The sequence below is a fragment of the Phaseolus vulgaris genome, chromosome 7, assembly GCF_051622355.1.
Source record: "Phaseolus vulgaris cultivar YP4 chromosome 7, ASM5162235v1, whole genome shotgun sequence".
Classification (NCBI taxonomy): Eukaryota; Viridiplantae; Streptophyta; class Magnoliopsida; order Fabales; family Fabaceae; genus Phaseolus; species Phaseolus vulgaris.
The window spans coordinates 48,835,993-48,855,905 of NC_143504.1; the positions used below are offsets into that span (position 1 = coordinate 48,835,993).

A 19,913-nucleotide genomic window follows, 5' to 3' on the forward strand; every position below is an offset into this window, starting at 1 on the left:
TTACTATATAATTTGAACAATATGTTGGTCTGATGGAGCCAAATCTAAAAAAAGCTAATAAGTGGTAGCATGTTGGTCAACACTACATGGTATAAGTTACGAGTGTGAATGAAAGAGAGATTTTGCCTTCTTTTTATAAAAAATGAACTCTTTTCCCAGTCTAAGCCAAAATCGAGAGCCAAGGTAAATATTTTTCCCAGCCTAATTCTCATCCTATGGATATATGAACATTTCCCCAACATTGGTCTCATGGATTTTAATTTAACTTATGTCAAGGACCATCCTCATGTTGGGAGATATATGGTAGGCCAAACTATTTTTACACTTGGAGTTGTGAGGTCCTAGTTTGATGGTTTGACCTCATTGCACCAAAAAAACCATTTAAGTGGATCTCATTGTTATCTGGATACATTCACTTAGGGACTTACATACATCTTCATTTTCCAGAGTGTGTTGCGCCAGTATGGTACTGTAGACCATCCCTTAACTGTCTACATTGGAAGGGGGAAACAAATGTCCAATTGATGAATGTGGCTACACTTTGTTGATCACCAAGTTACGAGCTTTTCATTTAGTAAAACAATAATTTTATCAATAAAAAGGACTTGGGGGAAGGCATTCACCCTAAAATCCATAAAGAAAGTCAACCCTTTGGAAGTCACACCAACAATGTCAAATAAAGGCAATATATACCTTTTGGTTTTATATGTGTTACCTATCAACAACACAATGCCAAATGCATTTAATAATTTCAATGAATCAAGTATGTCCACAAAATATATATTACAACTCTTGAGATCTTATTAAACATATTTAAGTCTAACAATATAATCAATTTTGCATTTCATTTTTTTTATCCTTTTTGTGATATTCAATACTCATACCTTAATACACTTGTTTAATAGTTGTAACATTCTCTTGGGAACTTCACTAAACTTTAAGTCATATTAACAAACACAAACTGCTCATTAGCTTATAATATGTAAGCATGTGGATGACCTATTAATGTATCTGTCAGCTTATGATTATGATATTCATATAGTAACTTCACAATCCATCTTTCACCATTGCTTGTTGACCTTGCAATTTAAATGAAAAATCATATTTTCTTTTTTCCGGTTACAATATGTTTGAACCTAACAATATACATGTTTTCTTTTCTTTTTGAACATTTGTTGTATTTGACTTTAGTATGACAATGACAAATCTAAACTTAAATACTATCTCACGAACTCATTCAAGTAGGTCATCCTATGTACCAAACGCATAAACAAATATATTACAACATCATGATGCATCGCTTATCACATTTTCAGTACAAATTATAAAATATTTTACTTACCTCATACATGGAACTACAATTCACATTTTGTAATGTTAAGAGTTTTATCAATATTAATTAATATATAAATTTCATCCAATATTTTAATCCAAATTTGATCTTCTATTTGTACTAAATATAATTATTATTATTATTACAAATTTCTAGATCATAATCATTTCTACCAAACAATAAATATTCCAATTTATTTATGGAACATGTAATTCAGGAGTTAAAGAACAACTTTTAGATTTTAGATTATACAATTTGAAAGAAAAATACACTTCAAATTTTTAATCGAGAAGAAAAATATACTTCTACATTAATCAATATATTTTACAATTCATAAATTAAAATTTTAATATTAAAGATTTCTAAATAGCATTGAAAAAAAAAATACAAAATGCTTACTCAAAGGAGTTAGCTACCTTCAACCCTTACACACCTTTGTCCAATACAATGTCCAAAGCAATTTGGGTTACAATGGAGGACAGCACAGCAATGAAGCTTTTGGGAGGTTGAAGGAATTATAAATCAGAAAGGGCAAAACGTTTTAAAAATGGGTGCAGGAAGTAAAAGTTCGAGTTGAAATGGTGAAAAGCCCAATACAAATTTACACTGGAGCCTAAGCCCATAGTATCACCGTCGTCCTTGCAAGCGTCGATACTCTCTTTCTGTCTCTGCAACTGCAAGAAATGGAGATGGAGGAAGCAAATACGATAGATCTCTGCGTGCTTGAATACTCAGACTTATGTTCGCCATCAACTTCATCCACAGTGGATTCCATAATGGAAGCTCTAGGGCCTACTGGGCCAGGCCTCCTCGCCATCACCGGCGTCCCCAACGCATCCAACCTCCGCTCACACCTTCTACCTCTAGCTCGGAGCCTCGCTCTTCTCCCCCGCGAAACCCGAAAAATCGTTCTCAAGGTAATTCTACCTCTTGTGTATATGTGATTTCTCAGTGGAATGTTCTGATTCTGATTCTGATTCATTATTGCACATAAACATCAACCTAGGGTTTAGGTTTAAAACAATTCAGTTTTGTAGGGATGCTCATTGTGCTTGCATTGCGTGCTTTCTTCCTAGGAGCATAACTTAGGTGGTGACGTTCCTCTGCTAAATCCTGATAGGAGTGTGTCCTCCTTTGCCATGCAACTGAAATATGCCAAATCTCCACTTGTTGAAAAAACAGTTAGCGACTGCTGTGGTACTGAATTCGAGAATCTTGGAAGTTATTTCCAAGAGCTAGGGTTTTGCATGATGGAGCTTGGGCTTTGCCTTGCTCGAATATGTGACAAGGCTATTGGTGGCAATGAGTTGGAGCTGAGTTTATTGGATTCACGTGGGGCTAAAGGGAGACTCATTCATTATCATTCGCATTTAGATGCTCTTCTCCTTAAAAAACATGAAAGGAGCAGAACAACAAGCAAGAGACGTGCTGGTAATGTGAAACCATTGGAAGGGTCAGAGTTGAATTCAATTGCCTGTGATGTGAATCCGGGTGGAATTCATTCAAATTTGTGGCAGCAGTGGCATTATGATTATGGTATATTCACTGTTCTAACGTCTCCAATGTTTATTCTGCCATCTTATTCAGAGGCAAGCAAAACGGAAAATCCATTTCCCTCATCTTGTTTTGATGAATGTCAATCGCCAACTGGGCATACATGCTTGCAGATATATGATCCTAATAGGAAAAGGGCCATCATGGTGAAGGCCCCTCCAGAAAGTTTTATCATTCAAGTTGGGGAAGCTGCTGATTTAATCTCAAAGGGAAAGCTTCGTGCGACCCTGCACTCTGTTCATAGACCTTCCAAGTTTCAAAATTTGAGCAGAGAAACTTTTGTTGTGTTTCTGCTGCCTGCATGGACTAAAACATTCTCTATCTCCGATTATCCTCATGCAAATTCCTCCTTCAATGGGTTCCATGGTCAGTGTTTAGTGGCTTCGGATGAGGAGCAACGGCAGTCTGGACAGGATAATGATAATCTGACTCAAGAAATTAACAAAATAGTTCCCCCTCTTTCGTCACGGTTGAAGGAAGGTATGACTTTTGCCGAGTTCTCACGTGAAACAACAAAGCAGTATTATGGTGGTAGCGGTTTGCAATCAAATAGGTGACCAGACTATGGTTAGTCCTGTTTCAAAGAATATCCTGTGTCAAAGATAGAGATTGATAGGTTAAACCTCACTCATTATGTATTATGGTGGTAGCGGTTTGCAATCAAATAGGTACCAGACTCTGGTAAGTCCTGTTTCAAAGATAGAGATTGATAAGCTAAACCTCACTCATTATGTATTACGGTACCTTTTTTTTGGAACAGTCAAATTCTTGCTAAAAAGATAGACTGTGCAGGACTACATTTCATTTAGTAGAAAGTAATATGTTTGCGGGAGCTGCTCAACAATGGAGAAATTTGGCCTGCTAGTCTTGAGAAAATGCCTTTTTGTTTTGCATTTCTTATTTTTAATTTTATAAATTATAAAAATTGTTACTTTGTATTTGTTTTATAAGATTTAAACAGGGAAGGCTTTTACTGATTTCTAAACTGATATTCTAAAACTGAGAATAAAGCAGTGAACATAAATAAAAAAACAAAAGACCTAAAAGAAGAAACAAATACTCCTCTACATTATTCTACCTTTTTGTCTATTCCTCTCCCCCTGTTCTTTATATAACTTAGATTATGTTGATTCAAATCACCTGCATGTGCCATGCTAAATTTTGTACCTAATCCTGGACTCAATATAGGAATTATAAAAGAAAAAGAAAAGAAAACGGCTGAAAAAGATGACCTGATCATGCAACTGAAAGATTGCTTTATCTTGCAGCTGCTAGCCGATAAAGAATGGACATGCATTTAACAATGGCTTCACTCTTTCGGCCTTATCACATTATGTCAGGAAATATCTGCCAGGGAAGGTTCTCTTATCGGTCTTTAGCTTTCATTGGTTCCATAACTTTGGCTTAAACCAAAAACCTGCACACATTCACTAGAGTAACGTTACACGCACATATAATGATATATGGATGTATAATTGGCCTGGAAACAAATGTGAATATGTGGCTGCTCTACATCAAGAGGTCCTCTGGTAAAGAAAAGAAAAAAGTTACACTTGTGATTTTCTTTTAAGACGAGGCGGAAAGAAAAAAAAAGGAAGCCTATCTATGCATCCGTTAGTACAACGAAGTAGCCACTTCCGTAGGTCTTGCTTTTTCATTGGTAGTGGTCCTGAAGGGTAACCAAAGTTGACTTGAAAAAGCAAATGTGGGTAGGAATAATTTTCTGAAAATAACCTGTAAGCACATTTGAATGCAATTGGAATTCAAGGGGAACAATCGTCATTGAGAATTCGAGGCAAAAGGAACAACATTTCCACCTTTTGTCAGTTATGAAACAAAATGCTCCGAAACCAAAAAGCTAAGGCTGTTTCTCAGAGCCCTTTTTTTTCCCTTTGTTCAGAGAATTATGAGAGGGGGGATTGAGATCGTGTTCATGCCCGTGGCCGAAAAGTAAAGAAAACAGCAGCTTATGAGTGATGACGTCTCTATATGCACGCGCAATTTAACACAGGTCCTCTTCTAGAACACAGCTTTTTTGTCCAACTCAACGCTGGAAAAAAAAATGTTTCTGCTAAAACTGGTTTGGACTTCTTAACCTGTCGGCCATGGACGTCACCAAATCCTACGACAAGAAGGAAAGACATTGTCTACTGTATAGCCCGACACTCCCCTCTTACAATGGTCCTATTATAAACTCATCAAATTGGCTAGTAACGGGCATAATTTAATCTCATTTCTCCTTTTCTTACTAGATTTCAAGATTTTTAATTTTGTGGGAACTGGATCTGGCTACAGAATTTCAATTTGTTCTGAAAGTAAAGTGGGAAACTACTTCCCTCTCAAACAAAGAATGAAATTGATGTTGTCTCTTTGCTGCATTGGTCAAATCTTCCCTATATCACTGATAAAAACATTGATTGCAATGACCATATGCAATGTATATCAATTCATGTGTATAGTACTGCTTTGGGAATTCGCTTTGTTGGTCCTTGTTAATAATTTTTTAATGGTGCAACAGTTCCTATTCCCTTAAGTGATACGATTTGTACGTAAACAAGATTCCAAATTTTATTAACGCTATTATTACCTTACCAGAACTTGCCCCTATTCAAGTGCTTTTTCTTTTTGTCTTGTTCATAGTTAAGTTCCTTCTAGACACTAGCCCATTAGCCAGTATTTTTTCGTGTTTAGTCCTTTGGGAAAAGGGGTATATGCAGCATTCGACTAGATTCCTTTGTCCTTAATTTGTAATGATGTATTAATAATTTAATATTATAAGCCTGGTCCACCACTATTGTCACGTGAATTGTTATAGTTAAATCATGAATGATGGTGAACATTATTCGTAATTATTGCTTCGTAATGATAGGTGAATGAGTCACTAATTATAGCTCAACTATATGTTCAACACTGATTTTTAAAATTATATGATCTTCAGTGGCTACTCTTCGTGATATCAATTTAATAATGTTAGAATCTGCGAGAGGAGCTATGAAGATTGTGTTAAAATGACAATTGTCACCCAATTCTCCCTACGCCCTAGTCTCTCATATCGAACACAAAGCAGATACACAGTACTTTATTTCCAGTATGAATTTCACAGCAAAGTACTTCTTCACATGACCAATCCTCACTCCGCAGGAAATTGGCATTATCATCGTAAAATGTCTGAGTTGAGAATTTTTTTAATTTGAACAGAAGAAAATTAATGCTTAATTCTGAAAAACAACTTTTTTTTGTCATTTTCTCTTCACGAAATAAACAAATATAGCTGATATTCTCTTTCACTTTGTTTCGTGGCAAAAAGAAGATGAAGAAATAAAGATAATGAGATGAAGTAGGAGGATAAAATGAGTCTATTCGCTAGACATGAAATAGGATGAAAAGAAATAGAAAAATAACAAATCCTACTCAAATTTATTTCTATTAAAAAGTGACAACAAATGAACGATAAGTACTGTATGGCTTTTGTATGATTGATTTTTGCATTATTTTGTGTTGAGATGACACATCTCTTATTTTGATCTAATATTTATTGTTTACTAAAAACACATACTCATTCACCTTGTTAATTAACTATTTTTTGGGATTCTCTCATCTCTATTTCTTTTTATTTATCTTAAATTAAATATCTCCAAAATGTATATTATAAACTACAAGAAAATCATGAAATAAAACTAATTTTAGAGATAAAAAATAATTAGTTCTTATACTAACTAATTTAGAGACTAGAGACTACAAAAATTTTGGTTTCTAAATTAATTTCTATTATTGTTAAATGGTTTCTAAATTGATATCTAATTAGCTATCAATTTTTTTACTATCAATTTAGAAACTATTTAACAATAATATAAACTAATTTAAAAACCAAAATTTTTTTAGTTTCTCTAAAATATTTCTAATTTAGTCACTAAAGCAACTAATTATTTTTTATCTCTAAAATTTTCTATTTCATGATTTTTTTTAGTGATGTCTTATTTATTTTATTCACATATTCTTTCCTTTTTATTTTTATCTATCCCATTTAATGGAAAGTTATTTTTTTTTTCAATGTTAACAAACCACAAGAGCAATTTCAATAAAAAATTGGTTAAGTGGTTCTTAGAGGTAAAAACACATTATTTAGTTTGAAATACCATTAGAGTGGGGTTGATTGAGAAACCATTGCATACAAACAATTCTTGTATGAGGATGTAGACTAGTGAAATAATTTATTGTCGCTTTTAATATAAGGTGAAATTTAGATAAATGTAGATACGTGAAGTGAACCAAACACGTATTGAAATATTATTATTACCTTTCTACCACAAAGTGTAAAGATCTATTTTTGAAGTTCTTAAGCAATTTTATCATTTAAGCCTTACTAATTTTGAAATTTGATGTGTATATTAAGCCCTACTGAAAATGACTTCAGAACAAAAGGAAAATGTACCATTAGACATGTTCTTACACACTCCTGGTTCCTCAAAGATTCCACTATATATACCAGCCCTTAAGGAAACCAAGCCACCTCTGCAAACTTCAAACTTGTTAGACTACAGACATGGAACCCAAGTTCACAATGAATTGTGGCCGAAATGAGTTCCTCAAAACCAGAACTGGTACTCATTTGCCAGAAAGCCCAAGAGTACCAATGGAGTTTCTTTCAAGATCATGGAGTGCCTCTGCTATTGAGGTCTCTAAAGCCCTTGCACCTCCACCACCTCCTTCTTCTTACACACCTTCCAAGCCTCCTATTATACCCTCTTGTGTCACCAACTCCATTTCCGAAGAAACCTGTTCTGCTAAGTCAGAGGAATTCTCAGCAACCATGTGTGGCAACCAGTTCTCTTTTGCTTCCTCCGCTACTTCACAGCTCGTCCTTGACCGCATTATGTCACAGTCAACTAGAGAGGTGTTCACAATCTCACATTGTTTTTCTTTCATACAAAAGCCACTTCATTTCTTTTGGTTCTCATGAGGGTCTTTCTCATTTTGCTTATTTTTGTTTTTTCTTTATATGTATCACCCCGTTTTGGTTTGAAGATGCCTGAATGTGTGATGTGTGTGAGACAGGAAGTGTCTCCATTAACGTCTGGTAGACTATCTCACAGCAGTGAACCTTTGAATGGTGGTGCTTCTTTAACCGGGACGGACAGTCCACCAATCTCTCCTTCTGACGAGTTTGACGATGTTGTCAAGGTATCTCTCTGTTCCTTTCCACTTTCTTTTTCACCTAGGTGGGGCCCTCAGCTACACCACTGCTTACTTTCTCACAAGTACAATAATATTTTTGTAACTATTCTAAGCCTTTTGTTCTTTCTCCTCTTCCCAATCTCACTTTTGAATGCTGCTTTATCTTGCTTCCTAAAACTATGCTACCTGTGTAATAAGGTATTTCAGTACTTAATTTTGAAATGCTGGATATGTTTTAAATTAGCCTTAAACATAGATTTTAAACACGTTTAGTTGATTTCAAAAATATCCATGTGGGGCGTTTGCGTTGCTATTACTCTTGTTGATTAAATATGGAAAAGATTGCTTTCTATTGTGTGTACTTACAGAAAATTTTGTAAGTTCTATTATTTTTAAAAGGCATGCTTTGATTTTTGTTTTATCTGCCTTTAGGTGTCACGTTACTTGTTTTGTAATTTCTTTTCATGTTTATAAATAATTGTAGAAAATTTATTCTTTGTCAAGCTTGCTTTGCATTAGGATTTAGGAGGGTTATCGTGTTCACCTGCCATGAAAAACAGTAAAAATAATTTACAAAATAAAGGAGCTTGAGGGCCAAACTGATTCACCTGCTAGTCATGACTCATTTTAGTTCCCATGGCTGCATGAAAAAAATAACTATGTTCACAGCTATTCAACAATAAATTGCACATTTATGGTGGCGTTTGGTGCTTGGTGCTCATGGGTTTTCCATGAGTTAGGATCAACTCTACTTTATTTCACCCACCCCATCACACCTAAAGAAGGAGCTAGAGCCTAATGTTTTGGAGGGGTTGTGACTTTTCATTTAAAAAATCAAAGTTTTGAACTTTGGATAAGACAGGCTGAGTTTTGAACTGTTGAAGTGGGTAATGAGCACGCTGCTGTTTACTGGTATGGCTTCCAGTTAACTTATCTTACCTGCCAGGTGATTGTCTCACAACAGGACAAAGATTTTGACTGTCCAGTGTACCTTATCTCCAGGGTCACGCAAACAAAACAATCTTCTCATTTTGGAATTTTTTCCTGGCAGATAGAAAAAGTTCAATTTGTCCTTTTTACTACAAAGAAACCAAAGAATAGAGTTGGCACAGGAAATATGTCTAATGTTCTTACCTTCATCACAGGAACCATGAAATGAAACATTACATGTTTGGTCGACTTGGATTCTTCGTAATCATGCCGAAATAGCAATTATGTTATTTTTTAATGAATTTTATATTTTTATTTTGTTGTAAATAATTGATTGTAAGTCTATAATTGATTCTGAATTTAAACAATTTCAGATATTTTTTCCATTTATAGAAAATTTTATGTTGAAGTTTAATCAAATTAATTTTATTCAAAATCAATTTATCCAACACTCTCAAGTGGCAAGGTAAGTAACCATGAATAATTGAACAAGCATTCTGTGGATTTGAGATGGAACAATTTTATAGTGTTAAATTGGTCCAACAATGGAGAATAATGATGCTAGACTTCATGTATCTACTGCAGTTTTTTCGGGCAAACAACTCCATTCACCCCTTATTCAATGGTGGGCGAGCCATGAGTGGTGCTACAGGCAATGCCACTCCTTGCTCCGGACCTAAAACAGTTGGAAGATGGTTGAAAGACAGAAGAGAAAAGAAGAAAGAAGAAAACAGAACCCATAATGCTCAACTTCATGCTGCCATTTCTGTTGCTGCCTTAGCAGCTGCAGTTGCAGCTGTCACTGCCGCAACGGCAGCCACATCTGCGGCTTCCAAGGATGAGAAGATGGCCATGTCTGTTGCTTCTGCGGCCACTTTAGTTGCTGCTCAGTGTGTAGAGGCCGCTGAAGCAATGGGAGCTGAGAGAGATCACCTTGCTTCTGTGGTTAGCTCTGCTGTCAATGTCCGTTCTCATGATGATATCACAACACTTACAGCTGCAGCTGCCACAGGCAAAGTTTATTACTGTTATTATAAAGTGTTTAATGATCATATACTAAGAACTTTTAGAAATTTCTGCTGACTAATTCGGAACAAATCTATCATAGAACTCTGCATAATGTTAAGTGACTTGACCAAAGGGCTAAATAAGTTGCTTCAGCTGTAAAGAATATACTAGGATCTGTAGTTTCATTGTTGATTGATCCCTTAGTACCAGAAGGAACTTGTACACATTGGTTGCGAGAGATAGTCTTGTTATGTATTTTTCTCTCTTTCTATAGCCACTTGAAGGACGTGAATGTGATCCTTTAATGTGCAGCTCTACGTGGGGCAGCAACCTTGAAAGCAAGAGCATCGAAGGAGGTGTGGAATATTAATGCAGTGACTCCATTAGAGAAAGGAGCTGTTATTGGAATATGTGGTAAAAGCAACAACAGTAATTCTAGCACCAGTGATAGTGGGGAGATTATGAATAGTGACAATTTTTTGGGTTCCTGCAACCAAGAGCTCCTTGCTAGGGGCACTGCATTACTCAAAAGGACCCGCAAAGGTAATTTCAGTAACTAACCAACACATCTATATATTAGCCATATGGAATTTATCTCTTGTTTACAAAAATATTAAACTCAATTTTGGTAATTGTTGTAGGTGATCTTCACTGGAAAGTAGTTTCAGTTTATATACATCGAACAGGCCAGGTATTTGTTCTTTCAAAAATTCATATCAGATGGAATTGAGTACGTGTCTCCATTCATCACAATGCTAGCAACAATTTCAGGTAATGCTGAAAATGAAGAGCAGACACGTTGTAGGAACTATTACCAAAAAGAAAAAGAGTAATCTACTAGCCTAGCATATACTAGCAAGCTATCAACCACCTAACTTTATTTTGCTGCCATAAGAACAAATCATAACTTTTGCTTTTAATTATATTTGCAGATGTTGTGTTGGATGTGTGCACAAATTTAGCAGCGTGGCCAGGACGGCATCTGTTTAATGAGGGTGAAGAAAGAAGGTATTTTGGATTGAAGACGGAAGCCAGGGGCATTGTGGAGTTTGAATGTAGAAATCAAAGAGAATATGATATTTGGACCCAAGGGGTTTCTAGACTTCTTTCCATAGTTGCACGCAGACAAAACCTAAATGGGGTTTGAGCTGCACACCTAACACTCACATTGCCAAAAGACTCTGTTTCTTTCTACTGCTTCATTGTTTAAACCACATCTATGTATTTAGCTGTATTTTACTTTTATTAACAGAAACTTATGGATTTTGTAACTAAAGAATGAACAAACTACTTATTTTCTCCCTTTTGGCTAAAATGCAGATATCAAGTCCTCTTGTTATGTTTTCAAAGGGCTTTGTAACGTTTACTGCTAAGGATTATAGACTAAAGACCATAGACAAGTGTTTATATTCAGTTCTGGTCGATCTCAGACCAAAAAATTAAAACTAAAGAAATTGAGAAATTTCTCCACGTTCAAAATTAGTGACATACTTTTAACGAAGTCTAAAAAATAATCCAAAATAGTTTTAAAATCTTAATCCCCTTTCCCTTATCCGCGTGATTTAACAAACCAAAATATTAGCAATTTATATACATATTTCACTTTTTTTTTCAATCCACCCATACATCTATCTCTTAATTAATTTGAATTATATCAAGTTTAACTATATTAATTTTTAATTATCATAATTTATAAAATGCATTTTCTATCTTCAACACAAGTATGCATGTAGTTATTATATAACTGATGAATGATTATATAACTTATGAATGATTAATATAACTGATGAATAAAATGGATTTAGCTTAACTTCAGGTTTTTACCATTTACAACGCTAATTACATTCATATATAATTAATTTTATTTAAACTTATTAATGTCTTTTTGTTTATTCAATACTGCATACCTGTTGAATAAAAAATATTATAAACTTATTGAATGAATATAGATACGCGGCAGATGAGTGAATGGATGGTATTTATTGAACTTATTAAATGAAATAATAAAATAGGTAGGAGATTGTGTGCGCATTTATTGCCATGTTTGTTAAATTTTTTTAACTTTTTCCAAAAATTCGTGTATGATGTTTGCATAGGCCACCTATCGACAATTGACAACTATAACCGGAAAAAAAGTAGCACAGATAACAAAAGGGAACAATTACAGGTAAGTGCAAAATTTCATTGCTAATAAACTATTTATGAACAAATTGACAATAATCCATTGTACAGAATATACCTTGGAAAAGAGTAAGCCCCAAAGATTTATTAATCATACGATCAAATTTGTTATCTCGGAGCCCACCCTCATCCCTCACAGACAACAGATAATGGGCGGAACAGGAAGCAGTATATGATACAATCATCTAATTATCAGCAGCTCTAAAAATAGTGAGCAGAGACAGGAAGAGATTGATGATGTCCAGATACAAGGAGACCGAAGCCCAAATGAATTCATCATACGAATATCTCTTAATCAGGTTGTCTGTGTCGTATACGATGTACCCACAAAATATAAGGGCCGCCAAGCACCCATAGATCATCACAGACAGCTTACCCAATGGAAACAGAACCTGAAATGCAAGGAAAAGAAAATGTTTCATTGATTAACCAAAAAACGATTCCAATCGCATAGTACATATGAAGCAACTATGTTCGAAAATTAAAATACCTGAATCAGAGCAAAGACCATAAGAACTAGCACAGCACCAAACAAGAAGGGGCCAAGAAAGTTGAAATCTTGGCCTCTCCTAGCAGCCCAAAATGTGTAGAGAGTCAGACCAATCACCACTACAGCGGTCAGTATTACAGCTTCCAGAATAACTTTCTCTGTATAAAAAATCCAGTGTCATTGGAATAAAAAAATTAGGACTACAAACTAAAATTGCCTTTTTTCACTGAGAATGCAACTTAAGCAGAAGCCAAAAGATACAAGAGCGGTTTTATTTCACATTGCAGAAATACTATAGTAAATTAGAAGTTTCCGTGCAAGGGAAAAATCCAATCTTATGACTCCATGTCATTTATGGTTGGAAGGAAATAAATGACTAGGTCTTAAACTTATAGATTTGAACTCAAAATCCTAATGTAACGACGGAAATAAGTTTTAACAGGGCCTTAACATCCTTCCAGTCCGCACAAAAATACCTAAACGTTGTACACACGTAATGGTTTAGGGTCACACAACCCACGATGATGGACGTACACCAACATCACTCCAATTCCTAAATGCAAATTTACTTTTGTACATTGTTCCAAATTAGAGTCACGCACATCAAATACTAACCAAGCAGACCAAACTCAAATAATGTGTTTGATTCACAGGAGATAAGGAGAGGATGCAAGATTAAACTGAAGGTAGGTGGGAATTTTGAACTATTATGACTCTATCTTATTTGTTTCCACGTTACCACTTTCTATAACTTCGAACAATTCCACTTTGTTGCTTATTAATCTCTACTAGAAAATCAGCTGACTAACTTCAATAAAATTTTCCACCTTAGTCACATGTTTTCCATCCACAAGGCTATAACTTCAGACCACGCTTAAAGGAATTTTGTGATCACTTCCAGAAATAAACACATTGTCAAATAAATCCCAAATAGAAACCAAGCAGCACTAAGGAACGCAAGTTATAATATCGATTACAATCAAAACAACGATTAAAAAAGAGAAAGACGAGACGAGACTGTGAATCGTACCGCTAGTAAAGGCGCAACTCAATCCAACGACAAAGGAAAGAGAAACAGTGAAAACCCCTAGGAGTAGGTAGTTGATGGGATGCTTCTGGTAATAGTAGTAAAGCGGACACAACACTGCAATTGCATGCAAAAACAGCACAGCAAAGGCGTCAGAGAGAAATCAAAGGAAAAGCAAGCGACAGAATCGAAAGCAATTAGATCAGGAGACGCACTGATGAAGGGGACAAAGATGAGAACGATGTAGAGAGCCAATCCGGCGCCGGTGGTGGCGAAGAAGACGCCGATTGGGCGGACAGTGACGACGACGGCGCCGATGACGATGGTGACGAGCAACTGGATGGCGATGATGGAGTAGACTTTCCGGATGAAGGACCACCGTAGATCGGGGCTCTCCAGCATCATCGGATAGAGAGGCCGCGCCCCACTCTCCAAATCCGTTTTCCCGAATGGCTGGTTCCACATCTTCTTTCTTGTTGCGACGAACAGTGAGAAAATCGAGAGAAAATTGCTTGGGACTTATTGGATCTTGCTTGCGTGGAGTAAATTAGGATCAGTGTGATACCTTATAGCGGTAGTTGTTGATAAATAAAAACCTCCGTGGTGCGCGTGCGTGGAAATTGAATGGGCGAAAGAAACTTCATGAGACTTCGCATATCTTGTTACCGCAACGTTAAAGTCGCCATTGTGATACGCATAGGGACACGTGGAATTTTCTGTGCTTGACACGCGTGGACGGGAACGTTCCAGATTTCTCCACGGTATTTAGCATAGTCAGAATAACCAGTAACTTGACAGCATGTTATAGAAGTATAATGTAGGATATTCTTTTCTCAATTTCTTCGTTTATATTTGGTAACTTAATAAAATAAAATAAAATGAAAATGAAAATTTCAAAACAACTGTTTTACTTGTAGAAGAAGTTCATGAATATTCTTTTCTCTATTTCTTCTTTTATATTTAGTCGGTCAATACCTTAATTAAACAAAATGGAAATGACACTGGAATGAAAGTTATTGACAAGGTTCTTTAGCTTAATTGTTTTTGTATCTTATCTAGATAGCTTTTGTAAAACTGTATATTAGCCATGATTATTGTTTAATAAGATAAGTAATTTTCTCTATGAGTTTTTAATTTAGTATTTATTTTCTTACTTTTTAAGTTCATAACAATTTGGTATCAGAGTCTTCATAGTCTAATAAGGAAATGTAGCATATTTTGAATGACTTCTAATCATAAAGAGATAGTAAGTGAAGAAATTTTTGTCCAACCATCGTTTTTCATTTCGATGGTCACTATGACCATTAGAGTATGTTGATGGAGAATTTATTTAGGTCAAGGAATAATGGAGCTTTATATGGAGACTAATTATTCAGAACTAGAAGTTGGAGTAACTGTAACTGAAACACAACAGAAGAGGGTTAATGAGATGAAGTTAAAAGACCTGAGGGTGATAACCATTTGTTTTTGGTAATTGACAGGATAATTTTGGTGACCATACTAAAGAAGGACATTTCTAAGGACATCTTAGAATCTATGAAGAGGAAGTATGAAGGAAATGCAAGAGTGAAGCGGACAATTCTTCAGGCTTTGCGAAAGGAGTTCAAAACCTTGGAGATGAAGACTGGTGAGACCATTATAGATTACTTTTCGAGGATTGTGTCAATTGCAAATCGGATGTGTGTGCATGGAGAACAAATGAGATATGTGACCATTGTGGTGAATATTCTTAGATCCTCAAATGACATATTTAATTACATAGTTTTGTCAATTGAGGAGTTTAAGAATATAGATGAGATTTTTATCGATGAATTGCAAATTTCATTGATAGTTCATGAACAAAAGTTCCATAAGAAAATTGTAGAAGAACAAGTCCTCAGGGTGTCATATGAGGAGACAGGTGGAGGAAGAGTTTGCGGTAGAAATTCATTCAGAGGTAGAGGCAGGGGGAGAGGGCATCAATCTTCCAACAAAGCAATTGTTGAATGTTACAAGTGTCACAAGCTTGACCATTATCAATGAACGGTAAGGAAGACAACTATGTAGAGTTGGATGAAGATGAATAAATGCTTCTGATGTCTATGTTAAAATCGGTGGTGCCAAAAGGGAAGATGTCTGGTTCTTAGATTCAAGCTGCTTAAATCACATGTGTGTAGGGATAGAGCTTTATTTTGTGAACTTAATGATGCATATAAGCAAACATTGAAACTAGGAAACAAAACCAAAAGGAATGTAGTTGGGAAAGGAAAAGTGAGACTACACATAATGGAGTTAGCCATGTGATCACACAAGTGTTTTTTGTTCCATAACTGAAGAACAATCTTCTGAGCATCAAACAATTACAGAAGAAAGGCCTTACAATCATAATACAAGGAGGAAGGTGCAAAATTTACCATCTGAAAAGGGATTCATAATTCAAACAACAATGACAGTCAACTAGATATTTATCGTGTTAGTTAAGTCTCAACCAGAGAAGAACTCATGTTTTTATTGTACCACTTTAGATCCTACCCGCCTTTTGCATTACATATTTGGTCACCTAAGTCATAAGGGTTTAAGAACCTTACAATTTAAGGAAATGGTTTGAGGATTTCCATAACTTTCTACCTCAATTATGACATGTACAAATTGCATGACAAGGAAATGCCATAGAGATCATATCCCAAAGAAAAATTCATGAAGAGCTTCACAAAAATTGCAGCTTATTCATGCAGACATTTGTGCCCAATTTCTCCTTCTTCTAATAGCAAGAAAAGTTATTCATTGTACTTTATAGATGATTGGCATGGATTTCTCTTTTGAATGACAAGTCTAAGGCATTTAACATGTTTAAATGCTTTAAGAAATTTGTTGAAAGAGTAATTAAATGCTACTACTCATGCACCCATCAAGAAAACGTGGCAAGAAGTGCTTCTCTTATCTTCCATATCTTCTGCATAATCACTGTCTGTGAATGTCATATGCTTTTTAGGCCCCTCCCCTCTTATATAATATCCCTTAATTAATTAAATATTTTAGATACCCTAGTGTTCTTTTAGCAACCTTCATATGAAACTTAGTCAGTCTTGACATGTATCAACTTTATGATCCAATTACAAAAAGGATTGTGATAAGTAGAGCAATCTTTGAGGAAGAAAACCCATGGAACTGAGAAAAAAGTTATGAAAAAGCAAGTGTTGATGGATTTAGAAGTGGGTGATGAGCATGGTGGAAGTGAAGTTGATGGGATTGAAAGTGAAGAAGATGGTGAAGATGCAAACTTTCCAAATGATTTAGCTTCAAATGTATTGGATGATGAAGCTCAAAATGCAAAAGGAGAAAGAGTTAGATAAGCTCCAGCTCGGATGGATGATTATGTTAGTGGTGAAGGACTATCTGAAGAAGAAAATGACGTCAACATGGAATTAATGGTGACATCGGATCCTTTAAGTTTTGATGAAGCAACAAAGAGCTCGAAATGGAGGCTAGCCATGGATGTCGAAGTAGAGGAAATCAAGAAGAACAAAACTTACCACTAGGAGCCAACAAGATAGGAGTTAAGTGGATTTATCAGACCAAGTTTAATGAACTTGGAGATATGGATAAGCATAAAGCGCAACTGGTGGCAAAAGGTTATTCTCAACAACATTGTGTGGACTTTACCACACTGGCAAGGATGGAGACGGTAAAACATTCCAATGGAAGCTCAAAGAGGATGGTAAATATACCAAATTGATGTAAAGTCAACATTTCTTCATGGTGAACTAAGTGAAGATATTTATGTGGAGCAACCGAGAGGATATGAGCATAAATGGAATGAACACATGGTTTATAGGTTGCATAAAGCTTTGTATGGAGTAAAACAAGCTCCACGAGCTTGATTTAGTCGTATTGTGGCTCATTTAATTAGAGAAGAGTTTCAAAGATGCCACAGTGAGCAAACATTGTTTACTAAGTCTGAAAAAGGAGGTAAAATTCTTATTGTCAGTGTCTTTGTTGATGACCTTATTTTTACTGGGGATGATGAACATATGATGGTTAATTTTAAAAGATCAATGATGAGAGAATTTGACATGTCTGACCTTGGAAGAATGAGTGTTTTTGGCATAAAAGTGTTACAAAATTCTAATGGCATTTACATTTGTCAAAGAAAATATGCCTTAGAAGTTCTAGGGTGTTTTGGAATGGAGGAAAGCAAAGCAGTACACAGTCCTATTGTGTTAAGCTATAAAATGTACATAGATGAAGATGGAGATAGAATTGATGAGACACTTTACAAACAAATAGTAGGGAATCTCATATATCTCACTGCCACTAGACCTGATATGATATTTGTTGTGAGTTTGATAAGTCGATACATGTCAAGACCGATTGAGTTACATATGAAGGTTGCTAAAAGAACACTAAGTTATCTAAAAGGCTAAATTAATTATGGGATATTCTACAAGAGATGAAGCGCTGAAGCGCTTAAAGTACATATATAATGATTATGTAGAAGATATGGAAAATAGGAGAAACACTTTTAGCCATGTTTTCTTGATGGGTGTAGAAGCAGTTGCTTGGTCTTCTAGAAAGCATACTTTAGTTGCTCTTTCAACCATAAAAGTAGAATTTGTGGCAGTAGCAACTTGTGTTTGCCAAGCAATCTGGATGAGAAGAATTCTGAAGATGATAGGATATTCTCAATAAGGTAGCACCACAGGGAAGTGTGATAATAGCTCATCCAACTCTCCAAAAATCTAGTTATGTATGGTTGTAGCAAACACATTGATATGCGTTATCATTTTCTGAGGAACCTCACTAAAGATGGAGTTGTAGAACTTGTTCATTCTGGAACTCAAGATCAAGTGACAAACATAATGACTAAGTTGTTAAATTTGGATGCATTTTTAATGTTGAGAAAGTTGATCAGTGTTCGAGAAGTGTCTGAAGTAAACTAATTCTTATTTGCAATAGTTTAAGTGATGAAATGTTACGTATAGGATTATGATTCTTTAGTTTTCTTTTTCTGTTAAATAAATTCCTATTATGTAAGGAGACTAGTACTTAGCCTGAATGTTTTATGATGTACATTTTTGTATATATTGTGGGTTGTTATTTGTATTTGGTTAGCTTTTGTAAGACTATATATTAGTCAAAATTATTATTCGATAAAATAAATCATTTTCTCCTTGCTCTGAACATTTGATCTACCATTCATTTTCTTAATCTTTTAAGTTCATAACAATAAAAACTTCAAAGTTATCAAAGTTATAGAAGAAGTTGTTTAATATTATGGGTTTTTTTAAGGATAAAGTTAAAGAAGAAGAAAAGGAGAGAACATATATTATGTTTTGCAATGTGTTTGAAGTTGAGTTTGATTATTGCAATTAAGGAAGTCATGTATAGTTGAATAAGAGAGGATAATTCACTTAAGAGCTTTCATACTTAGGCAGTTACCAAACATTCACTCGTTTATTTCAAATCTTTTTTATAATTCAGATTCATCATTTCACTTGCTAATTTTCCCTACCAAACTTCCAATGCCATTTTCATTTAATCATATCACATGTCAAATTTAACATCAATTAGGTTACAGAAGCTTAGCCAAAGTAATGGAAGATTCACCCAACAAGCATTGCGAACCACGCAAATTAAGGAGACAAAACCAAACAAGTTTTTTATTATGGTTTAATAAATAAATGAATAAAGGGTAGGTTTGTCATTTGAACCATACTTAGCCTATAAGTAAAGGATTCATATGTCTACTACCAACCTTTCTTATTAAAATATGAAAGATGGAATATTTTTATTAAATTAGTATTGGGATTATATTTAGTGCATTCTTTACTATATTTAGATCAATTTTATGTCTATTTTACTAAATTACTAAATTCACTTTAATCAGATTATTTTTTTTGGTGAAGTGTTAATGAGATTTGTATGAAACAATTTAATGATAAAAATATACTTAAACGTATATTATAGAATGTATTATCAACATTTTTTGCTTATATTTAAAATAAACTACGTAAACAAGATGAAACTCTAAAAGCTTCCGCAAATAACTAAGTTCGATTTTATGTTTGGTCTTACAAAATTGCTTATGTTCTGGTTTTGGGCACTTGAAGTTGGAGGTTTATGGGGGCTTGTGTGTTAATGGCTTACCCTAAATGTAAACACTAAACGCTAAACTCAATCACTTATAATTCAATACGTAATACGGGTTATAATAATCTGAGTAACTTTTTAAAAAT

General features: G+C 34.9%; 3 protein-coding genes across 10 annotated transcripts; 2 read left to right on the forward strand and 1 right to left on the reverse strand.

Moving 5' to 3' along the window:
* The first annotated feature begins 1,779 nt into the window (after positions 1–1,779).
* LOC137829744 (2-oxoglutarate (2OG) and Fe(II)-dependent oxygenase superfamily protein) lies at positions 1,780–5,368 on the forward strand. 5 transcript variants are annotated; one of them, XR_011084073.2, is made up of 3 exons: positions 1,886–2,250; positions 2,410–3,568; positions 4,156–5,368. XR_011084073.2 is itself a non-coding variant. In XM_068636631.2 (2 exons), exons 1-2 carry the CDS (start codon positions 2,017–2,019, stop codon positions 3,442–3,444), a joined length of 1,269 nt encoding a protein of 422 aa, XP_068492732.1. In that variant the 5' UTR covers positions 1,780–2,016; the 3' UTR covers positions 3,445–3,763. The 5 variants fall into 5 exon arrangements, 2 of the variants coding, with proteins under 2 accessions (XP_068492732.1, XP_068492733.1); XR_011084074.2 differs by having other exon boundaries at positions 1,960–2,250; positions 2,371–3,568; XR_011084075.2 differs by having other exon boundaries at positions 2,000–2,250; positions 2,363–3,568.
* A 1,828-nt stretch (positions 5,369–7,196) lies between these two features.
* On the forward strand, positions 7,197–11,299 carry LOC137829746 (VAN3-binding protein). Of its 4 annotated transcripts, none has more exons than XM_068636634.2 (7): positions 7,197–7,781; positions 7,943–8,068; positions 9,578–10,004; positions 10,313–10,543; positions 10,642–10,691; positions 10,772–10,829; positions 10,933–11,299. In XM_068636634.2, exons 1-7 carry the CDS (start codon positions 7,431–7,433, stop codon positions 11,145–11,147), a joined length of 1,458 nt encoding a protein of 485 aa, XP_068492735.2. In that variant the 5' UTR covers positions 7,197–7,430; the 3' UTR covers positions 11,148–11,299. The 4 variants fall into 4 exon arrangements, with proteins under 4 accessions (XP_068492735.2, XP_068492737.2, XP_068492734.2 ...); XM_068636633.2 differs by having other exon boundaries at positions 7,310–7,781; positions 7,913–8,068; XM_068636636.2 differs by lacking the exon at positions 10,772–10,829 and having other exon boundaries at positions 7,303–7,781; positions 10,642–10,771.
* Positions 11,300–12,161: 862 nt separating this feature from the next.
* Positions 12,162–14,470, reverse strand: LOC137829747 (protein LIFEGUARD 2). Its single transcript, XM_068636637.2, has 4 exons — positions 13,914–14,470; positions 13,702–13,815; positions 12,672–12,829; positions 12,162–12,573 (listed from the first exon to the last, which is right to left on the reverse strand). The coding sequence occupies exons 1-4, from the start codon at positions 14,161–14,163 to the stop codon at positions 12,367–12,369; spliced, it is 729 nt and encodes a 242-aa protein (XP_068492738.2). The 5' UTR covers positions 14,164–14,470; the 3' UTR covers positions 12,162–12,366.
* Between the last annotated feature and the right edge of the window lie 5,443 nt (positions 14,471–19,913).